The 14,221-nt window shown below is 35.9% G+C and overlaps 1 protein-coding gene across 1 annotated transcript in view; it reads left to right on the plus strand.

Moving 5' to 3' along the window:
* The window catches only part of LOC145214863 (NACHT, LRR and PYD domains-containing protein 5-like), a 61,076-nt gene that overhangs the window by 6,196 nt on the left and 40,659 nt on the right, over positions 1 to 14,221 (plus strand). The window contains exons 8-14 of the mRNA XM_080083471.1: positions 463 to 570; positions 722 to 784; positions 1,089 to 1,400; positions 1,603 to 1,764; positions 2,295 to 2,477; positions 2,909 to 3,070; positions 6,692 to 6,898. Coding sequence (XP_079939597.1) covers positions 463 to 570; positions 722 to 784; positions 1,089 to 1,400; positions 1,603 to 1,764; positions 2,295 to 2,477; positions 2,909 to 3,070; positions 6,692 to 6,898 — 1,197 coding nt within the window. The remainder of the gene's footprint in view (positions 1 to 462; positions 571 to 721; positions 785 to 1,088; positions 1,401 to 1,602; positions 1,765 to 2,294; positions 2,478 to 2,908; positions 3,071 to 6,691; positions 6,899 to 14,221) is intronic.

Here is a 14,221-nt window from a genome sequence, read left to right on the forward strand (position 1 = left end):
GATTCAATTGATGTATTTATATGTTTGTATCATTTTTAAACATATTTAAACTCAATGACTCTTGAAATCAAAATGGTAAAATCAAAAAACAATTTTTTATAACATTATACTTTTTTAAGCTTGAAGAAAGTAAGTTGCAGTAATTGATAATCACCAAACTGTAACTATAGTTTAAAATAATGCATAAAAATTACCCCATGCTTGCAGTGAGGAAAAATGTTGAGTTTAAATAAAGTGTTAATTTCATTTAAACATTTGTATTTTTTCTAAATTAAACATTTGCAGTTGAGGGGAATCCCCACAGTTTGGTGTCACTTGTTTTAAAATACTTGTAATGTTGTGGTTGCACTTTTAGTTAATTAATATCGGTTGTGTCAGGTTAATTGCTCATTTATCAACATTTGCTTTGTTAAATAAAAGTTTTTCACCTGTTCGTCCTTCGATGAATTCGTCTTACGACAGTGTCCTGATGAACAACTGCAGTTCGCTGGAAGCTTCCTTCCTCATGTGGAGAGATTTCGAATTTATCCATTTGGTTCCCTTCGTGATTCAACAGACAGGAGCAGAAAGGTTTAAAATTTATTGATAATAAAGGGGTTGTCATTAAAAATTTTTTATACAAATTATACAAAAGCACTACACTAGTAACACAGAAGCAAGAACTGCCTGCAAAACTTTATGTTTAGAAATACACCAATATAAAAACATTATTTTTCTACAGAATGTATTAACATTGGCTAGAAGCATTAAAGATGGACTTCTGCAAATTGATCACCCACATCAGGTTTGCTATACTTAATAATATTATCTTTGGATGAATACAAATAGTTTCAATCACATTTGACCAGACACCAAGCACTGCAACAACTTAACGCTGAAAACTCTATTTCTGGTTCAGTCCAGTTTGTCTGCTTCAACTATATTTTATCACCTAACTGTACAATATACATTTGAAAAAAAGAAAATTTGTATTTTTAAGAAGTTACCATTTTCCCCAATATATGTTAAAATGATAAAACCACTAATAATGAGGAGATTATAATGTTTTTTTTGTTTACTTATAATTACTTGTTTTTATGTTTTAACAGATAAAGAGCTTGGAGTTGGGACACATACCTCTTGGAGATGAAGGTGTGAGCATACTAAGCAGTGGGGTGGGCAAAGTAGCTGAACTTGATATGGAAGGCATTGGCATGACATCAGTTGGTGCTGTTAAGTTGGGTGAACATCTTGAGATGGAAGCTATATTGGATATCAGTGGCAATGAAGTGGGTGACATTGGAGCCTGTGCAATTACCAAGTCAATCCACAAATTGAAAAGACTTGTAATGCGTGATTGTGGAATCACATGTAAAGGAATGCCAGGCATCACTCAAAACATCCTAAACTCTCAAACTAAGGTATGTCACTGTTACTTTTGATGATAATTTCACAGAAATGTTTTTAATTAACTTTAGTATTGCTTGATTGTGTTAGAATATAAGTTAGAATATAAGATATTTGAGTTTTAATAACTGTTCACATTTTAGTTTTTAACTGTATTAGGATTCTGTGGTTTGTTTCTACAAAATAGTTATAGACCAACTATTTGTTCCTGCTTAGATTCCCTGCTTGGGTTTGTCAGAGAACAAGTTTGGTGATGATGGGGCCCAGGAGCTTGGAAAATGTTTGCATCTGATGGAGAAACTCATCTTGTGTGATTGTGACATCACTTCCACTGGTGCAAATGCATTGGCTGGGGGGTTATCCAAGTTACAGACACCAGTAAGTTCTTGAAAAGACTATAAAACTTGGATTACAATGTTTGTTTTAACTGCTAAAGTGAGTTTATATTTATTGCCATAACATATTTGTTGTACTGGGTGTATTTTAGATCATATAAGTTTTCTTGTTGTAATAAAATATAGAGTATATTTAAGCCCTTGTGTGATTTCACTGATTTTAATTTCTGAACTCTTTACCTTAAGGAGTCGTTTCGTTTTTGTGTTTTGAAATATATTATATGCATTTGTTTGTGCAAGACATCAACTGAACTTGAAGCAGGGTACAATACAGTTTTCAGAATTTTAAGTGATTTTTTTTAACATAACTCTGTTGGCATACTAATATGTAATAAATCATAGTGAAAAGTAATGAATCAAAAACACGTATTATGTTATCTGGGGCAAACTTTCTATCAACTAAACTATCAGTTTCAATTGTGACATAATGAAACAAATAGCAGTAAAAGAACTCTAGTGTTTACTTGAACTTGAACAAATGTGCATTTCTTTTATCTTTTTTCTACCGTTTAGATACATAAACTTGACCTGGGTGACAACCCAATCGGTGACCTTGGTGTTGCAGCAATGTCAAAATGTTTGAGTAATGTCAAGTCACTTGGTTTGGGTGGTGGCAGATATGTTGACCGTGGTTGTGGAATAACATCTGATGTAGTTTCTCATATCGCTTCAGGTTTGCTGTCACTCCAAGAACCGGTGAGATGACAGTTGGTTTATTTGTTTAAAGTGTTGCCATCAAACATCATATGCACCTAAATTATGTTACCCTGTGTTGTAATTTGATTTACAAACAAAAATCTCTTTCTACTTTCCACACTTTGGTGCAACAAATTCAAGTCAGCACTGGGGTTGACCTGATACCCCATTTTGATTCGATATCCGATACTTTAGTGACTAAATGTAAAACTGTATTATACAGAGCTTGTCCAGATTATATGAGCAACAGAACAAAGTTGCAATCTAAAATAATCTAACTATTATTGTTGTTGTGTAGGTTTGCATAAACTATTTCAAAGCAGCGTTTGGTGTCAGTTTATGAAGCACTGTAATGGTCTGTGTCCTGGCATCTCACATTGCTTGTATATATGCAGCATGTGTGTAACATGTATGTTTAATTTACTTTATAGATGGACAGCTTGTACTTGTCATACAGCAAGTTTGGTGATGATGGGACAAAGAAGCTTTCCAAATGTTTGCATCAAGTGAAGAGACTTGACTTGCGTGGATGTGGAATCACATGCACTGGAGTAGCAACATTGGCTGGTGGATTGTCAACACTACAAACACCGGTAAGTTATTGTAAAGTCTGACAAATTTGAACACACACTTGTGTACTCAATTAACACAGTTTGCTGTGTTTGTTGCCTTGACTACATTTTAAAATATACACCCTACACCCGAACCTTGGACTGCATTATAAAATGTCGATTTAAATTGTTTTCATAATCTATTGCCACATTTACATATCCACACATAAGCGTTTGTTTTCTTGTTTGCGTACATTAGTATTCCCTGAATTGCCCATCCCTATTGTATGCCTAGGGTTGGTTGTGTTAATAGTTTTGGTATACTCTGTTGGAATTTTAAGGATTCGCCAAAATCAAAATGCCTAACATGTTAATTAAAAAATTTGAAGTTTTCTTTTTTGGTGTAGCAGAGCAATGCTTTTTAAATTGTTTAAATTTCTTGGTTCAGAGCAGGGTTCACTAACCCAGTGCTCTTCAACCTTTTTCCCGTTGTATACCTTTTACAATTTTTAAGCAACTTTGTATACCCTACACATAGCAATTTATAATTGTCCATAGAAAGTAACAGTCTACCAATAGGTAGACTACTTGCCTGGTCGCGTGAATTATTGTCAAACAAAAGGTCAGGAGTAGACAACCTGTGGCCGTGAACATGTTAACTAAAATATTTGGTGCAGAAGCCGCATGTTTGAGACTTTTTGTAAACATATTATGGGTAAACAATGCGAAAACAGGCATCATTAGCGTCACAATTTAGATGGTGACGTTATAAACAGTAAAGTCTGATCCCTAGACTGTTCTACGTAGCAAGCTACAAATTAAATTGGCCATCAGGCACTATTAATAAGGATTTACGATGCAGCCGTCACAGCGGAAAGGTTGTGCACCCCCTGTGCTCTGTCCAGGAAATTTAGCATACAAAAGTGTGTAAACTTTTGTTGATTTAATGGCTGGCTTGTTGCTGCATTCTTTCAGCGATGTGGACATGTGGTGTGGTGTTGACTTGTTCTCAATTTTTTGTATTCGCAATCCTTTACTCCAGGGCTTTTAAAAGTAAAATTTCAGAAAGTACATTGTTCAACCTTAACAGACTCCAGGGATGTGCTTATTTGCTTCATAATTCACATTATTGATGCAACAATCCCAACCTGATGCAATAATATTTACAGCAAGCAGGTCAGTCTCACATAGGTCACCAGCATGCTATGCCTTCCTGCATTTAATAAAAATAGTGATGTTTAGTAACACTGACCCACAGCTGTATTCCCTTCGTATACCTTTCTTCAGTCATACCCTAGTTTTAATGTGGTATACACTTGGGTATACAGTATACCTGGTTGAAGAGCACTGCACTAACCTGTGGGCCAGGTGCCACATGCCACTTTTTGTGGCTGCAAACACTAGGTATATGTGTTTGAAAATTATGTTGTATAATGGTTAATTTGGACTACTGCAACTTTTTGGGCCAATTTGCTTATAACGTAGAGTCAAGACCTCATATGATTATTATGGGTCCCCTTCCTTGAAGGGGACACATCTTGATTTTACTCGAATTTTTTTTTCTTTTTTTTCTTCCCTGAAGTTTGTCCACCCCATTTTGCCCTGAAATGTTTGATGGATTTGGATGAAACTTTCACAGATGGTAGATATAGTTATGTAGATGTGCCATCTGCTTCGTTTGGAATGATAACCCCAGTATTTACCCCGCTAGCCCCCAAAATGTAAAATGTGGTTGGTGCGCACCACAAACGTTAGTTTTCTGCTAGCCATCAAAGTGTAAAATGTTGTTGGTGCGCACCACAAATGTTAGTTTTCTGAGGTGTTATAAAGGCAACCAGACATTTGTTACTTGGGTTTGTGGGTTTGTTCGAGGATTTTTTGCAGTACAGCCTCATGACGTCAGAAGCATTGACGAATGTTGCTAATAACGCCTCTAGTGGTCAAAATGTTAAACATTGTCAGAATTGGATAAAAATTTACATGACTGTTGATTGGGTCATTGTGGTTTCGTATTTTATACTTTTGGGTTTTGAACCCCATCAGTTACCCCACTAACCCCTAAAATGGGTCAGTTTTTTAAACGGTGTCGGAATTAGATGAAATTTTGACAGCTTGTATAATTTGTCATTTTTAGGTTTCAATTGTTGTGTTTAACCCTGTAGCCCCAATATTTACCCCTCTAGCTCCCTAAAAGGGTGAATTTGTTAAACATTGTCCGAATTGGATGAAATTTGGACAGCTTATAGAGTGTGCTACTTATAGTTGTTGTTTGTTATGTTCAACTTTGTTGCCCCAACATTTACCCCACTAGCCCCCCAAAATGGGTCAATTTTTTAACAATGTCAGAATTAAATGAAATTTAGACAGCTTGTAGAGTGTGCATTTGTAGGTGTAGAATGTTGTGTTTTACCCTGTTGCCCCAGCATTTACCCCACTAGCCCCCCAAAATGGGTCAATTTTTCAAACTATGTCTGAATTAAATGAAATTTGGAGAGCTTGTACAGTGCAATATTTATAGGTGTTAATTATTGTGTTCAACCCTGTAGCTCTATCATTTACTCCACTAGCCCCCAACAGTCACGTGCAATTCGCGCTGATTTGTGTTATAGGAGCTGATTGTTGTGTTTTAGCCTTTTATCTCACTGTTTAACACTTTTTTTCTCAGATAGACCATAAAATAGAAAAACCTTCAAAAATGTATAAATGGACTGAATTTGAATAGTTTGTTCTCCATAAAGCATATTTATTCAGGCACAGTCCCGATCACTGTGTTTTACCTTACAACACCCGACTTTCTCATGGTTATCTCTTGAAATGTATTATCTACAACTTTGCATGTGTGGGGGACCCATGAGTTTTTGCTTGCAGAAACAACCAAGGTTATAAAAGACAATTGAAAATATGGGACCTAATATAAAATTAGTGTAGAAAATATGTGTTATAGTGTATATGCAAGGGCAATATGTGCTAAGCCACCCTTCTAGTATATATTTTTTTTTTATCTAATAGGTTGTTTCTTTTTTGGATAAGATATCTATTGAAAAATCTTATTAGCATTTATTTGCATAACACAGGGGTTCCCAACCTGTGGTACGCGAAGGTTTTTTAGGTGGTACGCGAGTAGCTTCCGCTTTTTTCACAAAAACTTGGATTCAAAGCTTTATATTTCGTTTATCTGGTTTTGTTGACCAATTGGTGGACAGTAAACAAAAATCTCATTAAATTTAGTTGTGGTGCTTTAGTGTTATTTTAGTAGGCCAATATTATTCTTATGAATAAAATATGATTCGATCAAACTAGTTGTTCTGCAAAAAGTGGTACGCGTTGCAGGAAAGAGCGTCCAAGTGGTACGGGAGCATAAAAAGGTTGGGAACCCCTGGCATAACACATTAACTTAACTTGAAGCGTAGCACAATAAACTTTAGTGTTTTGGGTGATTTCTTTTAGTTTGAAACATAACACTGATAGCATACTCACATGCAATAAATTATGCTGCCAAGTCATGAATCAAAAACTCATAATGTTATCTGAGGCAAACTTTCTATCAACTGAACTGTCTGGTTCAATTGTGACATAATAAAACAAATCACAGTAAAACAATTCTAGTGTAAACTTAATTTACTTACAAAATGTGCATTTCTTGAGATTCCTTTTCCTTTTTAGATGGATGAACTTGACCTTGGTGGCAACCCAATTGGTGATCTTGGTGCTGCAGCAATGTCAAAATGTTTGAGCAATGTCAAGTCACTTGGTTTGGGTGGTGGTCAGTCAAACAGCTTGACTGACACATTTGAATACCCTTTTGGTTGTGAAATAACACTGGATGGAATTTCTCATATCGCTTCAGGTCTGCTGTCACTTCAAGAACCGGTGAGATGACAGTTGATTAATTTGTTTAAAATGTTGCATCAAACATTTTATTTACCTAAAGCAGGGGTGGGGAACCTGCGGCCCGCTTGCCTTTTTATTGTGGCATCATAAAATTTTTTTTAAAGTATACAACACAACATAAAAAACAATGTAATTTTTATGTACAAATATTTCCTAGAAATGACTTCGCCATTATTGGTGATTATATTCAATATCTTCCCATTTCATATTGTGGTGTCAAACTTATAACAAAAATACCACCCATTCAATCGCTTGCTATAATTGTGACGTAACTGTCACTTGTTTGCCTCTCGTTGCAGTAACAAATAAATTGTTATGTGGTGTTAGTTTTATTTTTGTTTGTAGAGCTATTAGCATGTGATCCTTACATTGTTACTTAAAACATATCTTTAAAAAAGCTGGGGTGTTCCAACTCTTATTTTTTGGTCAAAATAAGTGATAAACCTGTATGCCTTGTTTTTTGCCAACATGTAACAGCAAAGAATAAATCAAAACTGGAGCGATGAAATATAAAACCACTTGTGCGCTTTGGGCATGTTTGCACGGAGTTTCAAAATAAATTTATTTTACCCACAAAACTAGTTTTCTACTTTTCCACAATTAAGTGCAACAAATTCAGACCATTCCAAAGCAGTGTTTAGTGTCAGTTTATGAAGAACTGGCCTGTGTCCTCAGTTGGGGCCCAATAAATTACCAATACAGAGTAGGATTTGACAATAGTGTGGTTTTGATTTAACAAACATACAACATACCTAGTTTTTAAACATGTTGGTTCAGCATTACCAATACCATGCATAGTGTCAGGTATCAGTGGCACTACATTATTATTGGACAACCCTAGTCAGCAGTGGTAAATAAATGTATACACTCTATGTTTTTTAAAACACCTTTAAAAAACACTGCTTGTATATGTGCAGCATGTGTATAACATGTATATATGTTTATTTATGTTTTTTAGATAAACAGCTTGGACTTGTCATGCAACAAGGTTGGTGATGATGGGGCAAAGAAGCTTTCTAACTGTTTGCATCAAGTGAAGAGACTTGACTTGCGTTTCTGTGGAATCACATCCACTGGAGTAGCAGCATTGGCTGGTGGATTGTCAACACTGCAAACACCAGTAAGTTGTTTCTGTATAAAGCTTAATAAATTTGAAGACAGCTTTATGAACTGCATTAACACAGTTAGCTGTGTTTGTTTCCTTGACTACATTTTAAAATATACGACCTACATCTTAGCCTTGGACTGTTTTGTAAAATGTCAATTTAAATTGTCTTCAAAATGTATTGCCACATTTACATGTCAACGCACAAGTGTTTGTTGTCTTGTTTGAGTGAAGTAATATTCCCTGAATTGCCCATACCTATTGTATGCCTAGGGCTGGTTGTGTTAAAAGTTTTGGTTTATTCAGTTGAAATTTTAAGTGTTCACCAGAATCTAAATGCTTAACATGTTAAATATAAAATTTGAATTTAACATAATTTGCTATTTTCATTAAATAGAGCTGTGCTTCTCAAATTGTTTAAGTTTCCTGGTTTATAGCGGGTTTGCCAACCTGTGGGTTCCATATATGACTTTTTAATATGCTTGTGTGCTCTAAACATTAAAGTATGTGTGTTTAAAAATTATATTGTACTATGGTTAATTTGGGCCACTGCAACTTTTTTTGGCCAAGTTACTTCAACAGTACTACATTTTTCTTACAAATATGTTTATTGCCTTCATTGAATGGCAACCACTGGTTCAGAGTCAGTTGATATGGCACAAAGACATTTATGATGTGTAGAGTAGAATAAGCAAAACCTAATAAACACAGCAACGATCCAATAAAGGTTTCTATATTGGCAAAATGAGCATTAAAAATATTTTTCTGTTACATTTAACAGACTGTGCTGTTTGGCTAATCCTTAATATTCTTGACTTTTGCACACATAAAAAATCTACACAGACATTACTGATTGGTTGCTATCTAATGCTCTTAAATATCTCCTACTAACCCCGATGCCACTAACACAAACACAAGTAAGGAATGTATTCAGTTTTGTTTCATCTTATGGTTTGCTTTCATAGATGGAAGAGCTTTGGCTTGATAAACAGCTGGAGAGTTGCATTGATGCAGATGATTTGAAAATCCTGGAGTCAAAAGTAGAGAAACTTGTTTGGTGTTTGTAATGCAGCTGCAAGTATCCTGTAAATGCAACAATGCAAATATTTTGCTGTTTCATGAAAGTTTAGTGGAAAGAGAAATTTATTTTGAAACCATTTGATGCATGTTAGTAGTTTTGGCTTTTTGTTACATTATTTGTTATTGTCGTTGTTCAGCTTACCTTGCCTAAACTTTTTTCAAATTGTACTTTTATTTTTTGATTATTATCAGCAAAACTTTATTGTAATTTGTTCCAAAACTGGTTTTAACGATGCATGATTCTTTTTGTATTTTGTCTTTCAACATCACATGTCAATTAACTTTGGACATTTCCTAAATCATTTTATTTACTGAATATTTTTACTGATGCAATTTTTTACTTGTTATGTAATATATATTGTACTTTTTTGCTTCCAACATGTTTTACTTTTTCCTACTTGCTATTGTTGTTTGTGTTGTGTTGTGTAACTCTTCATCCTGAACTTTGTATATAATGTGTGTAAAAAGTGGCTTCAAGAAATGCCATGCAAAGTTTATTTCAAATTTTTCAACTGATTTTACTCTTGTTTTTCTAAATATTGTTTTTTCAAATAATTCAACACTGAATCGTTTAGACTGTATGTTTATCTGTGAATTAAATCATTTCATGATTTAAAAGCTGTAATGACATTTTTGGTTTTATTTATCTTTTAAATTCCGTTAAGTCACTGTGTATCAGTTTGTGGTCGTGTAAATGTTTCTTAAAACCACCTCTTTTTTCCCAATTGCTTTTGTATTAATTTTTTCCTCTGTATGTTTGATATGAAATTTAAATAATATCAGTTTGCTGATTTTTGCTATTATAACTTTAGTATATTACTGTAAATATATGAAGTGTGATTACTTGTGCATGTGTCAATTAAAAACCTGTTACTATATAAACTCTCATATCCCAGTGCTTTTCAACTAACACTCCACAGATCTGTGCCAATCCACAAACATTTTGCTGCAATCCACCAACAGCTGTTTGCTATATAGGCAGCATTTAAACTAAGCAGTAGTTTTATATTCTCGATTTTATGTGTTTGACGTATTTAGAATATTAATGATGTAAATAGTCATCGCGTAAAAATGTTTGTACAAACTTGCCTATTGATGTGAAACACACAATAATATTTCCAAGTGTTTCCTGCAACACCTGAGATCGACTCCCACCATTCCCCGCACACTGCTGAATCAAATCACAACATTACAAACCTTCTTGTTAAGTCATCGGTTTCCATAGTTGGGCGTAACAGTTTATTGTCTTGTCAAATGCGTCGCGAAAAAGTAGTTTTGCCTTTCTTGATATACAGCGACATCTTGTGGATTGTGTTTAAGATATTACTTCAACCAGGTGACGCGATAAATCGGTGGAATTGTCTCAACTTTCCACCGGAAAAGCGTTTGGCCAAACAAACTATGGGCGAACTTACAGACAAACGTAAACTCACCGATATTTGACCCGGGCTTAAAATCATCATGCCGAAATAAACGTTAAAATGTTATGGAACCCAAACAGTGGAGAACGCCATCGGTGGATAACGTCAGTCTGACGGGGAAGAACAATCCTGGTTTCTCTTGACGGAAAAAAATAGGTCCAAGTTACTTTTCAGTCGCCAAGATTACGTTGCTTTAACCCGATGGGTTTGCAATAAAACAGACAGCTCGGTGCTAACCGTGGATAAAAAAGTGAACAAACAAAAGCGTAGTTAGTTACTGACATTATTTCCAATGGCTTATTTCATATGTTAATTAGAAAGTGCAGCGAGTGCATAAGTTTAAGTCTCTACAACCAGCATAAGCTAAATATTTTATGTAATTTTTGCTAAGAACATTTTGTTATTTTATTTTGTTTTAACATTCTATATAGGTTGATTAAGAGTTTGCATTTTAAATATCATTTTGTAAAAGTTGGATACTGTATGAATAAAAATATGTTGTTTACGTTAATAATTATCAACTTATTAGGGTAACGATAAAATGTTTCATTTCTACGTTTTCCTTTAAGTTGGGCTACCTTTAAGTGTGCAGTCATTCGTGACGGTGGTTGATTCTCTGGTCAGTCTATGGTTGTTGTTGGTTGGAGGTGGAAGTACATTGTTGTGCTGGTGTAAAATAAAATAGAGAAACAATTCTACAGTGACGAGCACTCTGTGCCCAACAGTGCTGAAAAATATTGTGAGTAAATTATAATTAGTGGATAATGCTTGTCTGAAGAGTGAAATCCGTGAATTGACGCGCCATGCCGAACTGCTACGGTGCAGCTGCAGTGCGTTTAATCATGATCCAACAATTGTGGCCTCCATTTTGCCATTTGCAGTCGCCTCCATTTTGCGCCCCATAACTTTTCAACGTTGCGCAGCTATTTCCAGGTTGTTGATTGTTTAGTGCAGTTATGCCGCTGTTCTTTTGAGCGAAACAAATTAACTCAACAAACCATTTGCAGTCGCAGCCATTTGGAGATTGTAGTAACTTTTTTCACGAGGTTCGAACCCAGGACACTCCCGGGGACGAATGCCGATCGGGGTTTTTATGTCTTTATGTGGGTCAGGCGCGCCGGACCATTCGGTCAAGTTCCTGCCCTAGAGATTGTTGTATGATTGTCGAATCGGTTTGCTGTTAATGGGCACGCCCCCTGGTGGAGCGCGGTCAACGTTGGAACCCAGCACAAGGTGTCGCCGAGGAGCAGGTTGGTGACTCGCTGGAAATCTTGACGCTGGTCCAGGTCGTACGGGAGGTTGTATTTGTTGTGGTGGTTGTTGGTAATGCTGCAAACAGTTGTAATGTATTGGGGTGGGTTTGACCGGAATACGAAATCGGTCGGTATCGCTTTGTTTTTGTAGATTAGCGGGAACATAAGGTTGTAATGACGACATAAAGATATTCGGAAACAAAAGACTGATTCACTTCTTAACGTAACATAAAGCGGGCGTATTTTCCGAATTATTACTATCATCTTTAGTAATATAATATTACTACCAACCGTGGCACATATAAAATATCCATCTATTGTCAGTTTCTTGAGCTCATGACGAAAAACACCTTTTCTTTTTTCCGGTTACGTTTTTTTTCTTAACTTACTCTTGCAACCTATCATTCTATATTTGTTCCATTAACGTGACCAATGACAGCTTACTGATAAAAGTCGTATAGTTTTTTTTAAATGGGGTCAACTTTTTCATTTTAGCGGCAAATCGTGTTGGCAGACAAATTTGTATTTATTTGTATTTGTTACCGCATTATTTCGGCAGGCCTAATAAATCGGTCCTAAACACCAAACCGGCTTACTTAATTCGCAACCGGTCCAGAACCCTGCAATAACGGCTCACCACTCAAGCCAATTACTCCCGCCCACTGGTTTAGTTTGTGGACTTATGTTCAAAACAACGTAAAAACACAACGTTACACCGGGCACGTGGCAACCCACCACCAATACCATTAACACTAACACCACACCGACACCACCACGTTTCACGGCGCCCAGAGAAAAAGCCATATCATCGACTAGCGATGCCTTATTTACGGCATGCGGGACAGGAAGGCACATTCCAGCGCAATCACCGCTTTTACAAACCATTTAAGGGGGAGCAATGAAGGTGCCATAACACAAACGTAACTAAAGTACCACAACGAAAAAGAATGACAACAATAAATGATAGTGACAAAAAACAACAAGCAAACAAAATTTCGCTACAGTTTTCTCTGTGGAAGCAAAAGACGTTCGGGCGTTAGGCCACTCGAGAAATATCATTTAAATAATTATTTTTGCTGCATCTCATAATTGCCCTAAGGTTGTACGAAAATAACATAGATTACATGTTTCTGTTTTATAAAAATGTTTTTTAACATGACGTGTCGCAGGCGGTTCGGCATGAGCAGTTTTCCCCGAGCGTGGTACTTCTGTATGACGTCATAATGGGTGGGTAACGGAATCTTAAACAGCAGTTGTAAAAACATCGACGGGTGGCGGTCGTATATTGCAAAAACGACACCGAACTCGGCTCGGGCCAGACACAAAGCCCTGCCTGAAAAGTTTTTTTTTTTTTGAAAAAAGCTTTACTTAAAGCTAAAAGTCATTGAAATTGCGTCACAATGTTCCAACTTGCACCGAAAAAAATGGTCGTTAAGTGATGAAAGGGAATTGTACAGAATTCATGAGTTAAGAAAATAGATTCCATGTCGCCTTAATGATGTCAAATTTAAGTTCCCTGGTTTCCGATGGATGCCTTTGAAGTCATGCGTAGATTTGCAAAGTACGTAAAGGTCCCAACCATTCCAGCAAGCAGAAGATTTTTACAAAAAATGGCAAAAAAAGACTTTATTAGCTGCTTTCACTGGTGGCGTTAAATCTGTGTCCGAGAATAATTTTTACTCTAAATGCTAAAATTTTATCTTCGAGTAGCCAAATCTGCAGTATTTCTCACCATTCGGTATCTAGGAAACTCAAAGGTTTACGTTCCAACTGTTGTTTGTGAGGTTTTGATGCACAATGCTGAACGCCATTGAACGACCATTTCATTTTTCAAACTATCAATGACATGACAGCAATTTTGTATTTAGAAATTAAACTTATTATGTTTAAAGTTTGAAACTGGCAATGCAAGGGTTAGTTAGGATTTAACAAAAATAGCTTTTATGCTTTCGAATAGATGTTTTCAGTGACATGACACGTTTTATTCTCTACATTCTACCACTGCACGATCTGACGACTCAAACCTGTTGTTTGAGCACGAACCGTTTTGCTTCTCCACCAGATGGAGTAATGAGTCGTTTAATTTGACTAAACCATGTTTTGCTCTGCACTTGACCAAGCAGAAACACCGAAGCACGAGTTTCACCTAAACAGGAAAACACGTTTCAGCTACACCGTTATTACCGAGTAAAATGTGACTATGAGGTCACAGGAGAGTGATTGTTGTAAAACAACGCCTTGCCGTTCGAAAAGGCTTTGAAGACTGACTTAATTCGATACAACGTATTTTGTAGGTCTGTCGTGCTGTGATTTGGTAGAACCAGTTACAATGTTTTCCAACCGTGGTTTAAATTTAACTTTCAAAAAATTTGTTTGCGACGCGGATATGTTGCGAAGTTTAGTAGTTGATAAATCGCAAAAAAAACTTTACATCAACTGAACT

Source organism: Phallusia mammillata, chromosome 2, assembly GCF_965637545.1.
Source record: "Phallusia mammillata chromosome 2, kaPhaMamm4.hap1.1, whole genome shotgun sequence".
NCBI classification, from domain to species: Eukaryota; Metazoa; Chordata; class Ascidiacea; order Phlebobranchia; family Ascidiidae; genus Phallusia; species Phallusia mammillata.